Source organism: Nomascus leucogenys, chromosome 14 (genome assembly GCF_006542625.1).
Source record: "Nomascus leucogenys isolate Asia chromosome 14, Asia_NLE_v1, whole genome shotgun sequence".
NCBI lineage: Eukaryota > Metazoa > Chordata > Mammalia > Primates > Hylobatidae > Nomascus > Nomascus leucogenys.
Genome location: NC_044394.1, coordinates 14,684,850 through 14,709,095, shown reverse-complemented (window position 1 = coordinate 14,709,095; position 24,246 = coordinate 14,684,850). Strand labels below are relative to the sequence as shown.

Sequence of the window (24,246 nt, the reverse complement as noted above, 5' to 3'; positions counted from 1 at the left end):
TGTCTCACGGGGCAGCTCAAACTATCGAACTCAACTGTTCCTGGAGGGGATACTTCTAAATGACACATTTGCCAGGAAAATAATAAGTAGATTTTAAAAGAAAATATATTGTAAAGATACCACTAAGTGGCCCACTTATTGCATACATTTTTAAAAATAGTGTTCATTGAGTTGAACATTATTTCAAACTATTCAACTATTTACATGACTTTGACCTAAAAAAAATACATATACACACATAGATTTTTCTTATCATTTTTTTCTGATAATTTTAAGGTTTTCATTAATCAGTGCTTTTAATATTATCACCTTCTTAAAAAACAGTTTAAAAATCCAAAATAGATGATAACATGGTTGAATACCATATATTTGTCAAATATTTGACAAATACTCATACATTTGTCATTTCTTTGTGGTTAGAAAATTCAAATCCTCTCTTCTAGCCATTTTGAAATTTACAATACAATAATATTAACCATAGTAACCCTACTGTGCAACAAAACACCACCATTTGTCTGACATCTCACACAAGCTATTTTGCCCTGATATTTACCTTTAATGAACAGATCCTATCCATTCTTAGCTCCTTTCACAGAGTTGGCACTTATCAGCAAACCAAGAGATAGGAAGGCTTCGAAATGTTTTCTAAGTTAGTTAATGCCCTTACAATGTCAGGAAAAAAAGGAGAATAACTTATTCAAATCAGCACAATCTCTATCAATCATTGATCATTGATTATGTAGAGTCATAGTTTTATACCACACCAATGAACATCATTAACATCTCATTCTATATGAATGGTCCCTATTTGATTGTCCAGTGTGCAGTCTTTGCTGCTATTGGTGGTGTTTCTGAATAAATGTCTAAGATATTGACAAGATAGGTCAGCCATGGATCTATTTACATTTTAAATAATTATTTCACTTATTAGAGTGGTGTACGCTTGTTTTTAGGAGAATGAATACTTTATTTTCATGTGCCATACTCTTTTTATAAACATCAAAATGTGATAAAATGTATTTATGAATATATAATTCTTTCTAAGAAATAGCATTTTTATTAGAGAATATAGAAAATATAGAACATTTATTAGAAAAACATTTTTATTAGAGAAAAGTTTTAGGCCAATAGGTAGAGGTAAATTCATTTTTTATTGAAGTGCATAATCACTATTGAAATTATATTTGAGAGAAATGATTCTTGACCTCACTGGAATCACAATAACTTTTAGTTATTTCATTTTCTCAATTGTTTTATTTTGATTAAAATTTCTTGTTGAGTAAATACACACAATTGTTTTTTTAAATGGTATCTTGGCTGGGCTAGAGCCTAATCTCATATGGGCTGGCTTATTGAAGAGGAATACTCTTCTGCTGTCAAACTTCCCATGTCTACCATGGAGTCTAGCTGGTTCACCCTCCTCTGATCCCCTTAAAAATTTGGAAAACATTAATTGTTAATACCTAATGAGTCCTCATGGATACTGGAGGTATGACAGTGTCTGATTTGCAAGAATCTTTTGCATTAACTTGAACTAAATTTATGATTTGTGTTTGGTGGAATAGTGTGTGGACAGTGATCCTAGACAGTATCACTTTCATGAAGTTCCAATGCAAGAAAATAGTGTGCTCACAAGTTTGAGTCTCCCTGTCTTGCTCAGTTTGCATTTGACTTAATAAGTAGTCAACAACCTATTTTTTAAAATTTAGCAATTTAATTTTATTTAATAAAAATTTAATAATTAAAAAATGCTTTAGTCTAGAGTTTCAACAGAACATACAATTTGCTATATATGACAAACTTTCCATTGTTCTCTTTTTTGAAATTTATTTATTGTGTTTTGTTTTTATTGACATGTTATAATTGTACCCACATAGTGATGTTTTAATACATACATATGTTGTATAAAAATCAAATCAGTATGTTTAGCATATTCATCACCTATTTATCATTTCTTTGTTGTTAGAACATTCAAATCCTCTCTCCTAGCTATTTTGAAATTTACAATGTAATAATATTAACTATAGTCACCCTACTGTGCAACAGAACACCAGAACTGATTCTTCCTATCTAACTGTAACTTTGTATCTGTTGACCTATGTTGCTGTCTTGAATATCATCCTTAACTATTTCCATAAACCTTTCATTATTTGGGAATTATCTAAATTCTTCTGGACATTTTTTGTTTCGACCTGATTGACACTATGGGACCTGTGTCTAAACCATTTCTGTGACATGCCATGTTTCTTGCCTTCTTTCATTTATAAAGAACGTATCCGTTCTCTTTCTGAAAGATGTGAGTAAAAATCTGTCTAATTCTCCAATCTCTTTAGCTAGTTATAACACATTTGCCAATTCTGTTGTCTGCCCCTCCCACCAGAAGTCTTAATTTATGATATGTAGTCCATATTTTCTTTTTCTTTTCCTAGCATCTTTGTCTTTGCACCCTTACATGCATATGTAACATTGAGGGCTGTATCTTACTTCTCAATATTAGTAATTATTGTAATTAATTTTTAAATCTAGAGATGGTTACATATTATAGATAGAAACTCATTACTTGATTCCATTAATTTCTCCTAAGATAATGTTCACTTTTTCTGAATTTTTAATATGCCTATATGAAACTTTCGGTATTAGGAACTTACAGTGCTCAGCTTCATGAAATAATTCCTTATGATTCTACAAAGAAGTTACAATAATTCAGAAAGAAAATAAAGTATGTTTACTTGTTATTGTTTTAGTGATTGTTAAGATTCTGTTTCATCAGTTTAGAAATGTTGCCCTGATCTAAAACTCTTTTTGCATAAAATGTGGTCTTCTCCATGCTTTTGCTTTTTATGAACCTTAAGCCAAAGAATTCCTCCATATAGGTAGAAATTCTCCAGAAAATTTCAAATTAACAACAGCATCTGGAAAAGATTGTAGGAAGAATAAAGGTTCCCCTTACTTATAAATGCTTTACTTTTAATATTCATCTGACTACCTGGCTTTTACTGTAAACTTCCACTGAAGGAAGTGTTATATTCCTGTTACATTTATTAATAGAAACATAATTGCCTGAATGTTTCGTGTTGGCTACAAGATGACATTTGAAGAATTATAGGCTTTCAAAAAGTAACCTTTTATTCGTATACTTATGTTATGAGTTAGAAGCTAATCTACTCCGAAGTTAATTATATTATTGTTCATGTAACAAGGATCCAGAGCAACCAATAATTGAGCAGACCTGTACATGCTGATTGGTTTTCTTTTTCAGAAAGGTTCAATCTATGTAAGGGAATATGTTAGTCTGTGCAGAATTGACGTGAGGCTGAAGTGGGCACACTTAGGCAAGGGACAGTTGGCAAGAAAGAACAGGAGGGGAGAGAGCCGTATATGTAAATAGCATGTTCAGTAAGATCTAAAAATATTCCCTTATTATAACATCACAGGCAGTTTAAACAAGAGATATGGGAGCCCATGTATATTTTTTTACAAACATTTATTGGAGTGTAAAGTATGTTGACATTGCTAAATTTGTGTCTGATAGAGCCAGCTTTGTTAATGAATTTAGACTGAGTAATAGAGGCTTGCTACACAGCTTAAATGTGGAGATTGCTGAAAACCACTTTAAATTTCAGTCATTCATACATTCAGCGATCTGATGGATGTCAAGGTTAATTTGCAGTAAATCCATTAGTAGTCATGGTACTGATGTGGTAGTGCTTGCCATACAGAAACATGCATAAATAATAAAGGTGACACATTCCTCTATGTTCCTTTCTGTATTGGAACTGTGATTAAGATATACTGCCACTGCATATTTAACTCACTTATATAGTAAAATAAAACATGTTTCTGTAAAGATAAAATTTTTAAAAAGCTAGCTGGCAGGGTTTTTTTTTGTAAGTTTGGTCTTTATTTAATGGTCAAGTGATTTTTTTTTTTTGCATTATGCTTTAAATCTTACTATGCTGGATGTTTTATGGTGATGAGCTAATATTCTTTTTCTCATGAAAGCTCCCATGTGATACAATTTAATATTCCTTCCATTGTCAACTATTACTGAACATAAATAATGATATAATGAGTTTACATAAAAGTCCTAATCCATGCTACGAAATATTGAAAAGATTAATAAAAATTACAAGGTAGGAATGTCATTTTTGAAAGTCACTTGATTTGGACACAACTTTGAAATACGTCCAACTTTTCTGAAGGCTTTCATATTAAAATAAAACAATGTTACAGTGTTCATTATTTTATATTTTTACAACACACACAACTGCCCTCACACATGACACCTATTCTCTCTAAAATTTATTAGGCATTTATCACATACCAGGAAATGAACTAAATGTTACTTTGTAATATCTCATTTAATTCTGATAGAGCTATATAAGATAGTGTTGGTATCCCCATCTTTTTTCAAATAGGAATCCCAATACAGAGTAAATGGCTACCAAGGTCACATAGCTAGTAAATGACACGGTTGGAATTTGAACCCAGATCTCTCTGAGTCTAGAGTTTACATTCTTAATCGCTAAGCTATTCTGCTTCGGTAAGTACATCATGTCCTTGGTTCAGAAAGATGTGTGTTAAAGGAGGTAGATTTTGAAACTTTAAGCCATCCCACTGTATTTGATTATGAGAGTAATTTTCTAGCTCAATGAAAGGAGGGCTTTAAGAATATAGGAGATTTTGTAAAGTTTGATGCAAAGTTAATTTAAAAAAAAAAATCCAGAGTACTTATAGAAGTATGTAGAAGAGAGCTGAAGAAGGACTGGATATCTAATTGTCTCGCTTATTAAAAAATTGTGCTGATTAGAACAATACAATGCACTACCGTGCATACAGAAGAAAAACTAAGACTGCTCTCTGGATATAGCTGGTGGGAAAAAAGGAAAGTAGAAATAATGACAACGTTTGACAAAGAGTAGTTGCAATTTTTTTGCTTTGTTTTGATGAAACCTAAAAAACTGTAAAGTCATTCTAAACAAGACAGATTAGCTAATCTCATTCTAGTCATCAAGTTTTAGATTCATTGAAAAAGTTTAAAATCTGAGATGAAATCAAATCTTGAGTAATGGTATTTGTATTTTGATACTTATCTTACTGAAAGTATAAACCTTCAAATTACTACCCACAAGTTCTGTAATTGAGCTAGAAACTTTCACAGTTCCATAGGTTTGGGAAGTCTACCCCAACTAAATGTTAATCTACATATATTAAATGTTCTGTCATTTTACATTTAGATGTTATTTTTCTCTTTTTAAAAGTATCGTGAGGTGAGAAGAAAGTATATGATAATGAAGAGCAAATGTCACTTTATGGATATAAGACATTAGAATATGATAACAGTTGGCCTTGATAAATTCAGACTGACATCCAATTAACTTTTTCTTGACTGCCTGGTTATGATAACAGAAATATTTCTGTCATAAATATATATATACTGGAATAGGAGTCAGGATATGGGTTTTATACCAAATCTGCCAATTAACCAAGTTTGCAACTTTAGATAGCACGTTAATCCTTGTGACTAAATTTCCTCAGATGTAGCATGGAAGTAATGTCTGCTCTATGTTCCATACATAAGTAGATAAGATTTGTTTTAATTGTGAAAGTGACGTTTAAAGTTAAAAATTACTATGCAACGTTGTTTTATCATGCTTACCTCACACTTATAATTCTTAAACCATCTGAATTCTTAGATATGTGTTGTTTTATATCATTAAATAGCATCTCTAGTTTTGAATATTTTTCTTATTTCACATAATGTATATAGTCATTAGAGAACAAAGGCAATTTAAAAAAGGAAAATAAATTAATTATTAAGTATCAGCACTCAGAGATAACCACTACATCCTCCTTTTAAAGCCATCTCCACTTTTTTATGTTCTTGTCCTATTTTTATCAACAATGGGCTTCACTGGAAAAGTTAATACTTAATCATTTGCAAAAGTTACCAGGCAGAAAAATATTTCTAAAATAGTGTTTGCCTATAAAGATTATGATGAACAAGCTTCTGAGGATATAGAACATAAGTGGCTCAGGAAAGCCCTGGAATTTCTGATCTACACTCTGTATATTCTGAATTTTCTTTGTGCACTGACTGGCACCTTTGAAATATGGCTTACCTTTTCTCTCTTGAAAGAGATAAACTATTTTCATGCATTGGTATCCACGAAAATTAATAGAGAAGGGCACAGCCTCTATAGCTTTGCATTTTAACAGTATTCTTGTTTATCACTTTTGCATTCAATTTTCTCCTAACATGCTTCTTGGAAGAGGTCTATATACCAAGGCCTATTTAAGCATCAGGTACACTAGGCATATTGCAGAGGTCTTTGGAGTTTCTCAAAGGCCTATGGAAATGTCTGTAACAGAAAACTAAGAAGAGTTGCCTCCAAAAATGGCCACAAAATCAATATTGTCAGCTGTTTAATTAAATGTACACAAATGTGATAGTAGGTCAACTCCATTTAACTGGTAAACTTGGTAATCTTAGCAATTCAATGTATAGGTATCTTGAAAACATACTGCTGTACACACAACTTTTACACATAAATGTTACTCTTGGCACAAGCTATTTTTCTATAAATACAAGATGTTTTGTGGCCTAAGTTTTAATATTCTCTCTTATTATGTATGATCATGTATGTATGATCAAATCATATATGATCTGCTGTCTGCGAGTTAGAGAACCAGAAAAGCCAGGGGTATCGATTATGGGACTGACAACTGGAGAAACAATGGTGTAGATTTTAGTCCAGGTTTGAAGGCATGAGAACAAGAAGCTGCAAAGGCAGGAAAACAACAGTGTCCCATTTTAAGCAGTCAGGAGAAGAAAGAGGGAAAATCCAATCTTTTTTTTTCTTTTTTGGTTCTGTTCAGGCCCTCGAAATAATAGAACCAAAATGGGTGGCCATTGAATGATGCACTGAGGTAAGACTTCAGTGCATCAAATGCTCTATTAGTCCATTTTCACACTGCTATAAAGAACTTCCCTGAGACTGGGTAATTGATAAAGAAAAGAGGTTTAATTGACTCACAGTTCTGCATGGCTGAGGAGGCCTCAGGAAACTTATACAATCATGGTAGAAGGGGAAGCAGGCATCTTCTTCACAGGCATCTTCTTCACAAGGCAGCAGGAGAGACAGAAGTGCATGTAGGAGGAAATGTCAAACACTTATAAAACCATCAGAACTTGTTAGAACTCACTATCATGAGAACAGCATGGGCAAAGCTGCTCCATGATCCCATCACCTTCCACCAGGCCCCACCCTCAACATATGGGGATTATGGGGTTTACAATTTCAGATGAGATTTGGGTGGGGACACAGAGCCAAACCATATCAAATGCTGAATAAATTTGTTTGAAAAAAACTCTTTTCATTTAAGCTGGATAATTTACTGACAAGGCCACCATAAGGTAAAACTTGAACACTCACAGAATGAGTCCGTGACATTATTCTCAGTGCTATAAGGCTTGTATTCACCTTGGGGTGGCAGAGGATGCAGGTCTTTTTATGATTCTGAATAGTTTGACAGCTACTAGATGTTGCTTGTTAAATAAAACCTGACTTCTAGGGATGAGATCTATTACCTGTATTTTCTTGACATGGCTACTGGGGCTTGTAGCTATTCATCCATTAGTTATCTGTCACATGTATGTAGATCCTTTTCCCATAAAAGTTAGATTCCTAGCACATTTGTTGTGACTTTCTCCACTGTGCTGTATAACCCTGTCACATCTGCATGCAGCTCCTGTTTCAATACCAAGTTGATATACGCTGTTGTTGCTTTTTGGAAGCATCCAGTCAATGTTTTCTACTAAACTATTTCTTAAAAACTGGCAGGAAGAAATAATGCCTCATTACATTCCATTCTTGTCCAACTCAATGGAAAATACAGTAACCTACTATTTGTTCTGAAACACCTGCTGGTAAATTTAATCAGTGTATTAAAAACTGAGCTACCTCTTCATTTCTTTTAAAACAACTCAGTCCACTTTCTTGAGCACATTTGATTGAAATCTGTAATTTACTTTGCCATAGTTTTGTGTGTAGAGTTGATACTTTACTGATATATCAATATAACATGCCTTGCTAATGTGCAGACTTGATGTATTTGGACTAATTGGTTTTGGTTTTTGTTTTCCAGCTGGGACAACGTATATCTTTAGCAAAGGTGGTGGACAAATCACATATAAGTGGCCTCCTAATGACCGACCCAGTACACGAGCAGACAGACTGGCCATAGGGTTTAGCACTGTTCAGAAAGAAGCTGTATTGGTGCGAGTGGACAGTTCTTCAGGCTTGGGTGACTACCTAGAACTGCATATAGTAAGTACTTTTTGAATAAGATTCAGCTTTTACTTTTTACTGTTAACTTTTTGTAAAGAATTTATAATTTTGCCTGTTGGATGCTTCCTTCCCCCAGAAACCAGTACTTTGTTTTAGGAAATATGAATACAATGTAGAGGAAATAAGACCATATACCTATTGCTGTTGTTAATCACTTTCTTTAGAATGCAAAACTTTTTTTTGGAGTGTGAATTCCTCTTAATTCTGTGTTCAAAATAATTTTTAAAAAATTATTGGAGGTGGGAATTGAACAATGAGAACACATGGACACAGGAAGGGGAGCATCACACTCCGGGGATTTTAGTGTCTTTAGGCAGACTTGCCATATGAATAAAATAAGTTATTGCCTAGTAGATACCATACCATGTGGCTGGAAGCAGGAGGTTGTATTACTGGTGACATCCAAAGATCTGGATTCTGTCTTTATTTCTTTGCTCACGAGAGAAAGTACTTATCTGAAGCTACATGCAATAAAAGGAAGGAAAGGATACTTTAAGGATATTTGGGGATGTGAAACAAGATAGCAAAAAGATTGTTTCTGTGCCATTTTGTACTCATTTTGATACGTAAGTGTCAGGAAAATACATTTTAATTCATAATTACGACTTACATCCTGGGCCCATTCTCTTTTCTCTAAAGTTGTAAGCCTCCCACAGTAATTTACTCAGCATATAATAGATAGCAAAGAATAGTCATGAATGAAAAGCCTCATTTTCCTTTGAAAGTTGCCATAATTAACTTTAGGGTTCAGGGACACTCTTATGTCTCTGCATTTTAAAAATTATTAATGAATATGGTTGCAACTCTTTAAATTTTCATTTTCTTGCGTTATTTGTAAAGAAGCACAGTGTCTTTTATTGTTAAGAGATATTAATATTTTATTGATATATCCAAAAAATCATAGTGGGTCACATATTCAAAAACTTTTCTAAAAGGTTCTTATTATCATAGTTCTTGGTCTAAAGTCTATCTTTTGGAAGATTTCAGAAGAAGCATGTAAGTCTCCCCATCTTCCTTTTTATCCTTGAGGTTCAGTTTATTTCCCATGCATTAAGCGACCGTGGAAATTTGTTCTATTTTGTTTTGTCTATCCCTATAAGTTCTCCTTCTCTCACTACTCACGCTCCAAAGGACATTTGATTAGGTCATCATGTTCTTTCCTGTTAGAAAGTGGCCATTGGGTACCAGTTCTAAAATAATTGAGAAAAACATGAAACACCAAAGTACATTAGCACAAACTTTTATAAGTTTTTCATTCTCTGTTTTTATTAAACGATTTTCTTAATCTTGATTTTGCTTTAGAATTCTGGAATTTCCAATAAGCTGTGTAGGAGTTTACACTGACCACAAGGGCTGAATTCATTGGTAAGCTTGAAAAACACAACAAAACCCCTCAGCACAGCCATTATTGAACCATAGTAAAATTTCAATTTAAAATGTCGTTGTCAAGAGGGGATCCCTGGAAAAGTAATTTCAGGTGACTTTTAGCAAAGTTCTAACAATCAAAATTAAGAGCATTTGGATTTTTATGGCATCATAAATAAATGATCAGTTAAGATAAATTTTACAAGTACAGTAAGGAATCTTGCTGTTTAATCTCAACTTTCAAAATATATTTGCTCAGTTCTGATTTAAGAGGTTTGCTACTTCAAAAAATAAATAAATGAAAATGAAAACAAGAGCCTTCTCCTTCTAAAATAAACTACTTATTGATCTATAACCAATTACACTTTTACTCTGAGAAAAGGTTCTACAATGATCACTGTCAAATCACAAGGGGCTATGTTATTGAATTACTCAAACCACTGTTGTTTATTTTATGGTCAAAGAGTTTTAGACTAGAAGAATAGTTATTTCTTTCCAATTCTGGCCAAATGTGGTCTTAGGGTCCTTTCATAAGTAAAGAATTGACTTTCTCGGCGTCCATTCTAGCATCATACCCTCCGTATCTCCTTTACGAGCCATGGATTTCTGATAGCCGCACTGTGAAGGCCTTCTTTCTGAATCTCCAATCTTGGTCTTGCCTGGTCATTCTCTTTGGATTCAGTGCAGGTCTCTACACACTCTTTCTCATGGACTTGATATCTTCAAAATCTCCCTTGCTCGTAAACCACGTCCTCCTGGGCTTCTCAAATACTGTTTTTTTGTCAGCCCTACCCAATCCTTATCAACTAATGGGACTCAGTCTTAGTTCAAATCTGGTCAAATAAAATTTTCTTTCTCCCATTGCCTAGAAGACGTGATTAGACATTAGAGACTCAACAAGTCTTTTATGTGGAGACAAGTCACTTCTTTCCATGTTGTTGTTGTTGTTGTCATTGTTGTTGAGATGAAGTTTCGCTCTTGTTGCCCAGGCTGGAGTGCACTGACGCAATCTCAGCTCACTGCAACCTTCGCCTTCCAGGTTCAAGCTATTCTCCTGCCTCAGCCTCCCGAATACCTGGGATTACAGGTGCCCACCACCATGCCCAGCTAATTTTTGTATATGTATTAGAGATGGGGTTTCACCATGTTGACCAAGCTGGTCTTGAATTTCTGACCTCAGGTGATCCAACTGCCTCTGCTTCCCAAAGTGCTGGGATTACAGGCATGAGCCACCACGCCCAGCCTTTTTCCATGTTTTAAGCATATAATAAAAATTAACACAAGGCCAGTGGTTTTCTTTTTACTACCTAAGTTTACCTCCAGCACTTTCCCAAAATGATGGGTACATGGAATCATAAAAGAAAGAGGCATTAGAAATTAAAAGAAAAAAGGAAAACCAGACAGGAAGGCAAGAAGGAAGGAAGAAAGGACAGAAGGAAGGAAGAAAGGAAAGAAGAAAGAAAGAAAGGGAGGGAAGAAAGGAACAAAGAGAGTGCAAAGGAACACAAGATAATGCCTGTGGGTGTTAGAAGCAGAACTGTTCTTAATATTTAGATTGGAGAATATTCAAAGGCTGTTTTATCAAATTATTTAGTTATCTTTTAGTCCATTTTGGTTTGCCCAAATAAATTGTTCAACTTCTTTCATGATTGAAATTTAAAAGGAAAAATAAGATTTATAAATTCTAGATTATTGCTGTATGATTTAGGTTTGTGAATATAACTGACTTTAAAATTAACCTAATTGGTGCTATGCTATCGATGATACGTTTTTATCTGTAAAACTTAGACTTATTCGTTATCCGTTAAACTTCAAGGAAAATTTGTATAAGTCTTCAAAGTCAGTGATCAGATTTAAAAGTCTTATTTTCATCCTTATTTGATAGAGTGAGCCAATAAATTAGAAAGTTGATTGCATTCATTGAGAGATGCTCCATCATTGCTGAAATATATAATGCTATTTCAATTAGATAATTTAAAAAATCTGATTGGCATATAATTTTAATGAAGATTTGAATATTTGACATGGTTTGTCATCCAATTTTTCAGAATAAAAATGTTGGATTTTGAAAAATTTTGATTAGCTGTACTCTTAAAAACGTAACAACTTGGAATAAAATGTTTTTTGCATCAGGTGGCCCAGTTTTAATAGATGGATTTTTTTGTCATATTAATATTAGTGCTACCACTGTTAACCTCAAAGTCGTATAATATTACTATTTAAATTTTTAAGGTTTTATGAAGGGGTGAGAAGATAAGACATGAAATGAAGAACAATTAATTAGTATAGGACCTAGAATATGAGTGCTCAATAAATATTTTCTGAAAGAATTTAATAGATTTAATGAATTATACATTGAAAATATTGTGGCTTAGGATGAGTGTAGATCTTCAATTATTTAACAGTCAAGTAAAGTGACAGACATTTTAATTTCTATATAACTCTGAGAAAGTCCTCCAGCTTCCTGATTACAAAACAGAAAAAGTATAGAACTTGATATAAGCAGCCGTATTATTGAGAAGCTTCAAATCTTAAAGGAAGTTTTCAGAAATATTCAGCTAAGAATTGATTATGGTGATTGGTGGTTTAAAGAAAGTCTATGGTGAAATTTTAGTTGGATGAATGTTTATTTTTTGTTAATAATTGCCTTATTCATTGTAGTTCACTTTTATCATGAATTATTCTCTAGTTATTTTGTATCTGTCCATTATTTACAAATAGAAATAAACTTTCTGATGGCAGAGAACATGATTTATAATAATGGTGATGATTAATAAGAAAAATAGCTGGGCTCAGTGGCTCACACCCGTAATCCCAGCACTTTGGGAGGCCGAGGCTGGCAGATCACAAGGTCAAGAGATGGAGACCATCCTGGCCAACATGGTGAAACCCCATCTCTACTAAAAATACAAAAATTAGCTGCGTGTGGTGGCGCACGCCTGTAGTCCCAGCTACTTGGGAGGCTGGGGCAGGAGAATCACTTGAACCCAGAAGGTGGCGGTTGCAGTGAGCCGAAATCGCGCCACTGCACTCCAGCCTGGCAACAGAGCGAAACTCTGTCTCAAAAAAAAAAATAATAATAATAATACAGGAATGTGGCTTTCCATCATTTACTTCACTACATGCTAGAAGCCTCTCCAGAAATATTTATTTAGCACCTAATATGACCCAGGCCTGTGTTAGGCTCTGTGGATACAAAAATAAATAAGCTGGTTGTTTAGTAACTACCTCAATAAATATTTGTTGGATGAATGAATGAACAAGCTATCTGAGATCCAGTTAGCTTAGATGATTTATAGCAAACATTTTGTCCCCAAGTGACTGGTATTTCTTGGTATTTTTCTGTCTTGGTATTTCTTCATCTCTCTTCCTTACAGTTTTAACTTTCTTATTTGTATAATATTTGTATGGACAGTTAACAAATAATAGATTTTTAAGATAAATAATATAAAGAAATAACTTACAAACTGTGAAGTGTTACACAAGACATCTTTAAGCTACGATGTGTTGAGGATTATTTAACTGATAATGATTAGGTAATTTCTTAGAAGCAACAAGAAAAATTTAGCTCGTTTTTATATTTTATAAGGTATATCTAGAAATTTTACCAATGTTGTCACTTCTAGAGAAAACCCCTCATATAGCAGTTTAGTGATGTCATTTGGAAATTACTTAATGCCTCTCTGACAGAAGAAAGTCACTATAAATGTGGATGCATTCACTACCACAAATGTTAACGTGTGCATTGGTTCTGACCAGAGGAAATGTCATTGAGGGTGGAGGAGGGGGTGAGTGAAGAGTGTTTTTTGAAATCCTTTCATCTTGGGAGCATAAAAGAGCATTGCAAATTTGATGAGTGAATTGTTGCACATTTTTGCCTTAAGTGTTGCTTCTTTGTACTTTGCTGGGCCGGAAGCCTTATTTTGAAATCAAGCTCTTAATTGATTTTGATTTAAAAATATGCCTTTTGATCACTGGTTTTAGTATAGACTAGAAACAGTGTATTTATAGTAAATATTACATGTCCAAAAATAACACCAATATTGGTGACGTGTCAAGTGTTCTCATCTTTCTCTGCTTCTCTCCGTTATACATTATTTATCTTACTGCTCTATTAAGATTCGATTCAGAAATATCTTTTTAAAATCAGTAATTATACATAGATGCACACCTACATCAACAAGGTAAACTCAATTATTTCCCCTCAGGCTTTTCTTGAAGAGAAATTATGTTCCATCTGAAATGCTCTTTCTAACCAACAGATTCACTGACTTTACAGAGGTTTCACTTTGCCATATAGTATTCAGATTCAATCCTGTAAATCATATGTTGCATATATATATATATTGCTAGGTTTTGCTTTCCTAGTTCTTTTACATTCATTTATTTATTTTTTCTATTGCCATCTCATGAGGTAGCTTTCCCATTTCTTATATGAATTAGAGAAAATGTGGCCTATTTGACTAGAATTTCAAAAGATGGATTAAATAATGCCTTTTCACCATGTATTGTAAAATTACTGTCCAAACTTCTGAGGTGTAAAAGTCATTTTTGGGGAAAATGTGAGAAATGATGGTCACGTTTCTACTGGCTTAAGTGCTAAATAGTTTATTATGTGGGAGGTAGGAGAGGCAAATGAATCAATACAGGTTCCTGCCTTCATCCTTTTCCCTTGGAAGTTAATTCAATTTCTCAACTTCTAAATTACTGGTCATCATCTTTAGTGTGTCATTTAATCTCTATGTTTTTGGTTTCTAGAATTCTAGAGTTATTTCCTCATCTGAAATTCTATTGCTGTGAAATTTAAGAAATGAGAACAAAACAGCTATTTCTAGCTTCTTCTCAGTTCACATACTTACCACTTAGAGGCTTGTACTGCTACCTCACCTTCTCAGCTATCCTTCTGTCTCCATTCTGAGTACTTTTCTATCCATTTTATATACTTATGGCAGGTTAATTTGCTAATCTGATTCTTTGATCATATTATTCCTTTGTTAAAACACATTGATGCCTCTACAATTATATATACATAAAGGCTAATTCTGTACCTAAAATTTAATGTCCTCAGCATTTTAATCTCTTTCCCTTTTCATGTCCATTTTTCACATTTTTCTACTTATCTTCCAACTCCAGTGAAACATATTAACTTTTTTTAAAAAATGAGCTTCTTGTCATCTCTCTATTTCTAATTCCTGTTCAAAGGATTTCTTTCCATTCTCTCTCACTATATAGATTCGACTCAGTCATTGAACAGTTTTTCAAATAGTGAGTGTTTTCAGGGTTGGTCCTGGATCTTTTCACCTCCTAAGCTAGCAGAAAGAAGTTAGGTCTCCGGAATCTCTTTGGAAGAGTTGCAGAAACAATTCCTAGGGCATTATCTAGCTGGAGAAAATCATGTCCATTGATTCTGCTCCATCCTGTGATCACTACTCCTTTTGACCCACTGCTTTGTGGTGGGCCCCAAGCTATTTTACAGAATGGCTTCAAATCTATTCTAAGTTAGCCAGTGATGAGTGGCTTTAGCAAACCCTGTTTCTTATGCCAAGCTGTTAAAACAAGAAACTTCTTGTTGAATTCTTTCTGACTACTGACTATACCTCAATTTCTTCTGTAGCTACTGTTTTTCAAAAGCATACCTTCAAGAAACATTTTAGGCAAAATAAACACATTATTATTGATCACCTAAAATGCAATTTATAATGTATGTGATTAGTTGCTGTGTAACCAATTTCTCCATAATTTAGAAGTTTAAAAGCGCAAATATTTATAATCTTATACTGACTTAGGAATCCGGGAGCATCTTAGGTTATTCTGGAATTTTTAGAAGTAATGGTTAAGAACTCCTGTATCTAGAACATATCCAATATGTTTACTCTTGTGATCCAGTCAGAGTCTGTGTGTCTCGGGAAGAAATGATGAGCAACAATTTAAACTATATGCAAGCACGTTTTAAGGAGGCTTTGCAGAACTCTAAACACAATATAGATTGATGGAAGAAAAAAGGAAACAAAGACATTGCTTGAGGGTTAAGAACTAGTTTGGGGAATACATACTGAATATGGGTCATTTGCACAATGATCAGGAAAATTACTTTTATTACACACACAAGAAAAACCCACTGAAAGCCATAAGCAAAATGCATGGCAGTAGTGGCTAAAAAATAGAAACAGCATAGCAAATATGTCAACCAAAGACAAGAAAACAAGATGATATCGGTGATTCTATGGCATTAGAATCCTGTTAATGCTGATGCTGGCCCACTCTAGACATGGGCAAGTTTATTTAACCAATGGAAGGAAATAATCTAGATGCATAGATAGGGGGTACTCAAGTTAATAGTAGACATAAATAATCCAAATTATAAATTAGAATCAGAGGACTAGACCTAATTTTTATGGGGTCTGAGAAAATTCTTTCGATGAAAACAATTTGTGATGTCTCTAGGAGTTACTTTAGGAGATGGCGTGCTAGACTAGAACTAGGGATTCTTATATTGACCTTATATTTGAGGCCTCTCCCCTCCTCAAAACAAACTGGAAAACTATCTAACCTTTTTGCCAACAAGGCACAGTCCTGAATGGGGGATGCTCAACTGCCCTGGAAGATCACACTGCAACTAGACTTCTAAGGAAGTGCTTTAATGGTGAGCTCTTCCTGGAATTGTATCTCTTAAATCCTTCCTGCCCAATAAAGAATGGAAATTTATGATTGACAGAGAAAAAAAGTTTGGTGAAAGATCAAATTTAATTGAATAGTAAGGCTTTTGGCCTATGAAAAAGGCTATCCTCATATGCTTAAAATTTTACTCTGATTTTTAGCTATCAAATAAGTGCCAACCGCTCCCTCCCAAAGACACATCTCCATCCCAGACTTCTGTCACGACCATACTAATATTTCCAACTGCTTACTCAGCATCTCTACCTGGGTGTCTCATAGGCAACTGAAAATTACCTCATTAACAACTGAACTCGTCATCTCCCAATCACACACTCATCTACACAATCACAGGCTAAATCTTTGACATCTTTTACTCCGTGCTTGCCTTTACAATCTAATCAGTTTGTCACCAAATTGCTAACATGTCTCTCAACCTATACCATCCAACAGAAATATATGAGCCATGTTTGTAAGTTTTAATTTTCTACTAGTCATATAAAAGGAAAAAAAGATGAAATTAGTTTTACTAAATACAATTAACTTTGAGAATATATTTTAACTCAATATGCCCAGAATATTATCATTGTAATATATAAATGATATAAATTATTAATGTTTTTTATTATCTTTTCATAATTAGCTTTTCAAATCCAATGTGTGTTTTACACTTAACATTTAGCAAATCCTGTTTCTTATGCCAAGCTGTCACAACGAGGAACTTCTTGTACACTTCTTGTACACTTAACAACACCTCTCATTTCAGAATCTAAATTTTCCATCAGAAGCATTTTATATTTTATTATATCTACAGTTGTAAAAGTAGATCCACATAATCAAGTTATTCTAAACATACTTAAAAGTTTGAGTATCTTTTAAACTTACAACAAACTTAATTAAAATTAAATACGTTTTAAAATTTAGTTCCTTGTTCACATTAGCCATATCTCCAATGCTCAACATATGGTTACTGGCTTGCCTATCGAACAGCAATTTTTAGAATGTATCTACTTGCTTTCTATTCCACTATTATTGTCTTAGTTTAATGACCTCTTCTTGAACTGTTGCAATAGCCTTCTAACTAATCTCTCTGCCTCCAGCATCTTCCCTTTCTAATCCATCCTCTGCACTGCTACCAGAATGATTGTTATAAAATGAAATTGTGGTGTTTCAACCTCTGGCTTCAAATATTTAGTTACAGTGGGTCTCAACCTCTTTTAGTTCAAGACATACCTGGCTGACAATGTTCACCCACTTCCAGCAGTAATTTTGCTCACTTATGAGCTGATCATCAGTGGAAAAAAAGCACAAATCCTGGTACTCTATCAGTCCTTTCACCCATTTTCTCCCGCTGCTCTGCAAGGCCGTGCTTCACCTCTCACCTGGTAGCAAGGCTGGTCAGAGATGGGCATGGGCTCCCTGTTCAGCTGTCGATTTGAAGCCCCTTCATAGTATTCGTTAAGTATCTTTCCCAATGCGTATTTAATAGCATATGAAGGGAAACTAATTTTTATTTATTAAAATTATAGACACAGACACTTAGTAATTTACTTCTCCAGGACAAAGCAAAGTCAAACGTCTGGAAAAAATTGGCAAAACAACAACAACAAACTTCCTTTTTTTTTGCAGTCTTTGTGCACTCTTCCATTTTTTTGTTGGCAATTTTATGAAGCAGACAAAATTTAGAATTTGGTTAAAGTATTTAAACTCTGATGGCAAATCTTCATCCATACTGAACAGCATGATGCCGAGCAGCAAAGTGTCGTGAAAGACGGGAATTTTATCTATTTCGTGCACTTTAGTATTCCTAGAGCCCAGCATGAGCCTAGAATTTAGCAAGTGAGCAATCAGTATTTGTTGAAATAATCTTTGCATTCTGGAAGTTCTACCAACTTAAACTGTCTATGTGTATTCTGAAAATGTTCAATGGCAATAGGTCAGTGCTGCTCAGGTTAAGGGCAATATCAGAAGCCAGTTTATATTAAATGTGTTTTGGGGGGGTTAGAGATACAAATCTGAGCCAACTATGAGCATGTTTCCAATTTATGTGTTACCTACTTATAGATTGGTATCTTGAAGGAAGAGTCTAGTTCTGATAGAGAGCCAGTGGCCTACTGCAAATACTTCAAAGGCCAACTTCCTTAGCTGGACCTCTAATGTGTGCACAATCTAGACTTATTTTCCAGCCTCATCTTCAGCTACTCCACATTCTACCTCACACACATTCACTTTTTAATACATGTTCTTAACAAAATGTTCTCCCCCTCCTCCTTGTCCTCCTCCTCCTCCTCCTTCTCCTCTCTTCCTTCTTCTTCTTTCTCTTCTACCTCCTTTTCTTCTAAGTGCTAAGCACTTTTCAAGGCACTAGAAATACAGAGTCAGATGTGGCATCGCTTCTGACCTCAAGTACCTTATAATTTACTACATAATCTTTATTCTACTGGCACATTAGCCACAGAAAATAGGCTGATATTTCAAATCCTCACAGTGTAAAAGCACACTTAAAGGTTTTTAAACTATGAAGCAGTCTACAAGTGTGGCTTTTATAAAAGCAATCAACAATCTCATAACTGTTCTAAGTTTACATATGTAAGTCCATCTAATATGCATTAAAACTTCAAAAGAGAAAGTATGTACTCATGTAGTTAATGAAGAAATGAAAGTCACACAGCCAGTGAGCTGTAAAACCAGTATTGAACTCAGACAGTCTGACTCCTAAATCCATGTGCTTAACCACTGTGCCTTCTGTGATGCAGGTGAGAGTTCAGGAGACAATCTCTCATCAGGCTGAACCGGATAACTCTGGCTTTTGGTCTGTGTAATGAAGTTTTATGAAGTCAAACAACCCTACCCTTTAGTATACCACGTATCACATAAATAATGGAGCATTTCAGATATCTACTACATAAACCATTTTCTCAAGTTAAATAAATACGTAGGAAGTTATCTGACTGGCCAGTTACCCCAAAGATTTTGTGGTTAGCTAGCTAGTGTTTGCAACTAGTTTCATTTGTAAGTTTGGGGCATAAATAATTTTAAAGACCGAGAAACACAGTTTAAAAAAATGTACCAATAATGAGAGTCAGCAAAGAGACCTCCAGAGTGCCTCTATTCATATCTGTTCCTTTCTTTGAAGTACTCCTACTTCCTCTTATTCCTACCCGTCCTTCTCTTTTTCCTAGTCTGGTGCCTTTTTTTTCATCTTTGAGGCCTGGATTATATATTTTATAAATTTGTGAAACCTTCCTTTGTCCCCTAGGGCAAGACTAATTATGTCCTTCTTGGTACAATCATAATTTGTTTTTAATCCTATTGTGTTACTTACTGTAGTTATAACTATGTCTTTATATGTCCTTATAGCCCATTAAATTGCAAACTCTTCAAGGTCACTGACAATGTATAATACTATGTATCTTTACATGTCTGTATTTTCATGCTCTAGCATGGTGCTTAGTAGATGCATAGTAATGGTTTACAGAGGAAGCAATGCATACCTGAGTGAATGGAGAAATAAGTGAATTCCTGCTGCTTTACTTTTAACTGTGGCCTCTCTTGCCCTCCTGCCGGTAGTTTTCCATTGTCATGCAGGAGCTCACTCCAGAAGTGCTCTCCTTGGAGCATAGTATGAGGTACAGTCCCAAAGCATAATGGTGAAAGCATGTGATGTTCTCCTGGGAATTCCCATTTACAACCTCCTGAGGCAAACAAAAGTCAGAGGCCTGAGGACTGAGGCCTGTCATGAAATGGATTCATTTTTCCTGTGTTATTTTCTCATGAAAGGAAGACTTTTCTTTTGTTAATGGCTAGCTCCACCTTCAGATTCAAATACTACACACAGGTGATTATTTCTCTGAGTCTAGGTATGCTTCTTGTCTGCTCTCTGTATCATTTTTATTTCTAGTATCTACACAAAATCTTATGTGATATATTTCCCCGCATCCTGACTTGATGAGAAGAGAAGAATCCACTAGGAGAATGAAAACAAACAAAAAACTGTCTTGTAGTAATCCTCCCTAATTGATTAGGAATGTAGAGATGATCAATCTCCACTACCCTGGCAATTTAACCATTCTCTCTCTCTCTCTCTCTCTCTTTCTCTCTGTCCCTCTCTGTCTTTAATCTCCTGCTGTGCCAACCTCTAACACTTGGCTTAGCTGATGGAGGTACAATTGGTTCTCCATTTATTGAGTTGTAAAAATTATTTTAATTAATATATATTAAATGTTTGGAAGTACTATCAGTGAATCATCTGAAGTAGAGTTAAATTCCCCCTCTGAAATCGTGCTTACCCTATTATTTGGCTTAGTCAAAAGAACAGTAACTAAACAATACTCTTTAGTGTGTACTGATTGCTTACTGTGGAACACACATGATCTAAGCATTTTGCATGAAGTTATATTTTATTAAATATTCACAATAATTCATTGAGGTATGAATTTTATCTCAGTTTTACCAATGAGCAGACTGCATTATAAATAAATTGACCGAAATCATACAGATAGTAAATAACTGCTTGTCTTTGAACCAGTTGTATATGACTTCAAAGCTTCATTTTCTTTAGTACAAAGGAAAATTTCAGGCTGGCCCAGCTACTTTTGCAAATGATTATAAAATCTCAACTACCGATGTGAATCCAATGAGTCTTTGTAGTGTATTATTTTATGATATTCCTTAAACATGGAATTCCAGAGATTCTGTGACCCTCAAGGTGAATGCACTAAATAACAACAAAGTGTGATGACATAGCACGTAATATTTTCTATTATTAGTCTCTTAATGGGTACAATTATAGGTATCTTTGCTGTTTTGTGAGTTGTGCCTAAATGTAGAACTAAACTAATACTGCTAGGAGGGTATTGGCCTTATGTGTGATGAATATGAAAGTAACCCACATTGCTCTGGAAACTCTGGTTGGAGCCATGACTTTCAGCCTTCACCACATTCTAAAGCTAATGCATAAAGCCTCAATGACTTGACCTACTTCTTTCCCCCCACACCCCAAACTAAAGGCAGGGAGAGTCTCTGTGTACTTAAGCATGTAAATGAGGTCAGAGAAAGGGAATTTGTCTATTGCTTGTAGCTCTTGCTGATTGGACATTTTCCCGACAGAGGTGTTCAAAGGAAAAGTATGTCATCTGTTCATTAGTGTTAATTAGGAATAAAATCAGGCTTTGGGGGCTCCAAATCCCATAGGGCATCAGCAGAGAAACAGCGTTGAAATTTTAGCCCTATTATGCAGAGTAAGTTTAGACAGCTACTCGTGTAGGCTCCAGAACTGTGTTCATTTGATCTTTAAAAAACAGACATTGCAAAGATATTTCATAAGGTGGAAAGAAAAAGTTGTAAATTCTAGCTTCTCCTCCAAATACCTAAATCAAGACCGATGGTTATTCGATTATTTGTAACGGGTTATTGAGAAGGATGTTGGATAAATGCAGTGGCTGGAGATGCTTCTGGAATTTGAAAGTGCTGTGTAGATACTGTTAATTGTTATGTGAGGAACGTGCTATAACCATCAACTCTATATTTAACTAGTTTTTCCTGAACTTTGTCCTTCTCAGTAGACTGTATTTATATTATTTAACTTTTTTTTTAAATTTACTAACTTTTTTGGTATTCTTCTAAGCATCCAGACATAAACTAGATTCAATAAACTAGTGAGGCATACTGTAGGGTCTTGAAGGCCAATAATATTTTATGACAGGCTGTTCAGAAGGAACTGAATTTTATTTGTTGCCTATGGATGAAAGTATTTACTTTTCAGAAAAGCCCATATTGTAAATAAATTTTTAGATCATAAAAATTTGCACTGAAAAATTTAAATAATACAACAATGATGGGAGTAAAAAGGAAAAAGTGCATATAATATACCCACTTTTTTACTGTGGTGTCTAAAACTCTAATCTTTAATCTTACGCGTATACATTCAATTTCTTTTTTGTGTATAGTATAGGTACAAATATTTGTGTATATGCTAACATACCTGAACATTCTTTAAAAAGATGAAATGTTATCATGTGCTGCATGCTATTCTGCAACTTGATTATTTTTATTTAATATATTTTGTACATCTTTTCATTTTAGAGCATATGATCTCATATTTACCTCATAACATGCATCTGCTACAGTTTATTGACCCTAATGATGGGTATTTTAATTTTTTCAGCATTTTAAGTATTACAAATGGATAACATTTTAAAATCTTGTAAAAATATCGTTTCACATGTGTAAAAGCATATTTTTATGTACAAATTCATACAAGCCGAACCAATATATATATTGCTGAGTTGTCCTCTAAGAACATTGTACTGTTGAATACTCCCACCAGCAGTATATGAAGATGTCACAAACTGGAGTGTTTTCATATAAAAGCAAATTGGTTTCAGTATTTCTTAGGAAACTGAGCTCCACAGAATGATTTTCTTTCTGGTGTATTTAATTTGAGTGTGTTCGCATTTTAATAATTACACTAGTATAGAGGTGAAACCAACTCCCCTTTAACTTTAGTCACAAACTTTCTCCTATTCTGGCAGCACTCACAAAGCAGCAGTAGGCCAAGGAGGTTGGATAACTACTTCATGAATCATGTGGCTCTTTTCAGTAAAATGTGGCTTCACAATATTATGGGAAAAGCCAGGCAGGCAAGAGGTTAATATCCTCCTGGGTAGCAGTACTCATTTCAGAGTCTACCTCTGTGTTCTTCACCTTCTACACATTCCATAATTCTTAATTTTGCCTCTAGTCACTTTTTATTTCAATCATGAAATCCCCAGGACTCGTGAACAGCCATGAAACGTGACAGGCTTTTAAATGTATTAATACTGTCAGCATCACTGTGCTTAATCTTAATATAACAAACAGAGTAACAACAGATGTATTCTGCTATAAAGTGTTTAGTAAGGCATACATGTCCTAGCTCTTGATAGCCAATTTAAATGATGAAGTTCCTGAGCCTGAGCTCAGAGGGTGAATTATATCAAGGGAGTAACTCATATGTTCTGTGGCATTTGATAATAGCCAATATTAAATTGAAAGGAAGTAAGATGTTCAGTAGCGGAAAAAAGATGTACCTACTTGAGTTTTTCAAATTCTACATGTGATTATTTACTTCAGTCCTATTGCATCTATAGTGAGCTAAATTACAGTTAGTAGTGAGAACCACGTTTAAAAATTAAAGAACTTTTTTTTTAAATGGCCAATTCTTAAAATGATGCCTAAATATAATTTAAGCATGTGAGATATAACCAAAATTATAGTTTTTCATTGCACTTTTAAATTGTCCTTAAGGTGCTACAGTCTTGAATTTTACTAATACAATGTAAAAATTAAAATGTGTAGCTATAGAGTTTAATAGGCACTAAGTATATTTGTTAATGCCATGGCTGTCTGTATTATATTCACTAACAGGTTTAATAGCTGAACAGATGCAACTTGCTATCATAACACATGGTACTGAGCAGCAGGCAGCCCCATTTGACAAGTTGGTTTTTATTTTATTTCTATATCCCCAAAACTTCTCTAATAATCCCAGATTTCAGTGTGTTTTGATGTGTTAGGCAGCAGACAGATAAGAGGGATTCAGTTCTTTGTTGTTTATTTCCAACAGGTTGTTTGGCTTCAGGATACAAAGCCCATGAGATTCTAAAGTAAAATAACTGGGTGAGACTGGGTAAGACACACAGCACAGATAACTATACAACAACACAAATAGATGTATCCAATACAAAACGAACAGAGGAGCACCTTCAAGGATGCTCTGCAATATGGACATTGATAACACGAGATTAGCAAGAAAGTTCTGCCAACCATCTTCTCGGCAAGTATCAGTTATATGGTGGGCAGGATATTTAATTGCAATGATTTGTGTGCATATCTT

General features: G+C 34.4%; 1 protein-coding gene across 34 annotated transcripts in view; it reads left to right on the top strand.

Moving 5' to 3' along the window:
* The window catches only part of NRXN1 (neurexin 1), a 1,138,820-nt gene that overhangs the window by 803,003 nt on the left and 311,571 nt on the right, over positions 1-24,246 (top strand). For all 34 annotated transcript variants that reach the window (XM_030826918.1, XM_030826917.1, XM_030826892.1 and 31 more), the window contains one exon: positions 8,149-8,330. In XM_030826918.1, coding sequence (XP_030682778.1) covers positions 8,149-8,330 — 182 coding nt within the window. The remainder of the gene's footprint in view (positions 1-8,148; positions 8,331-24,246) is intronic.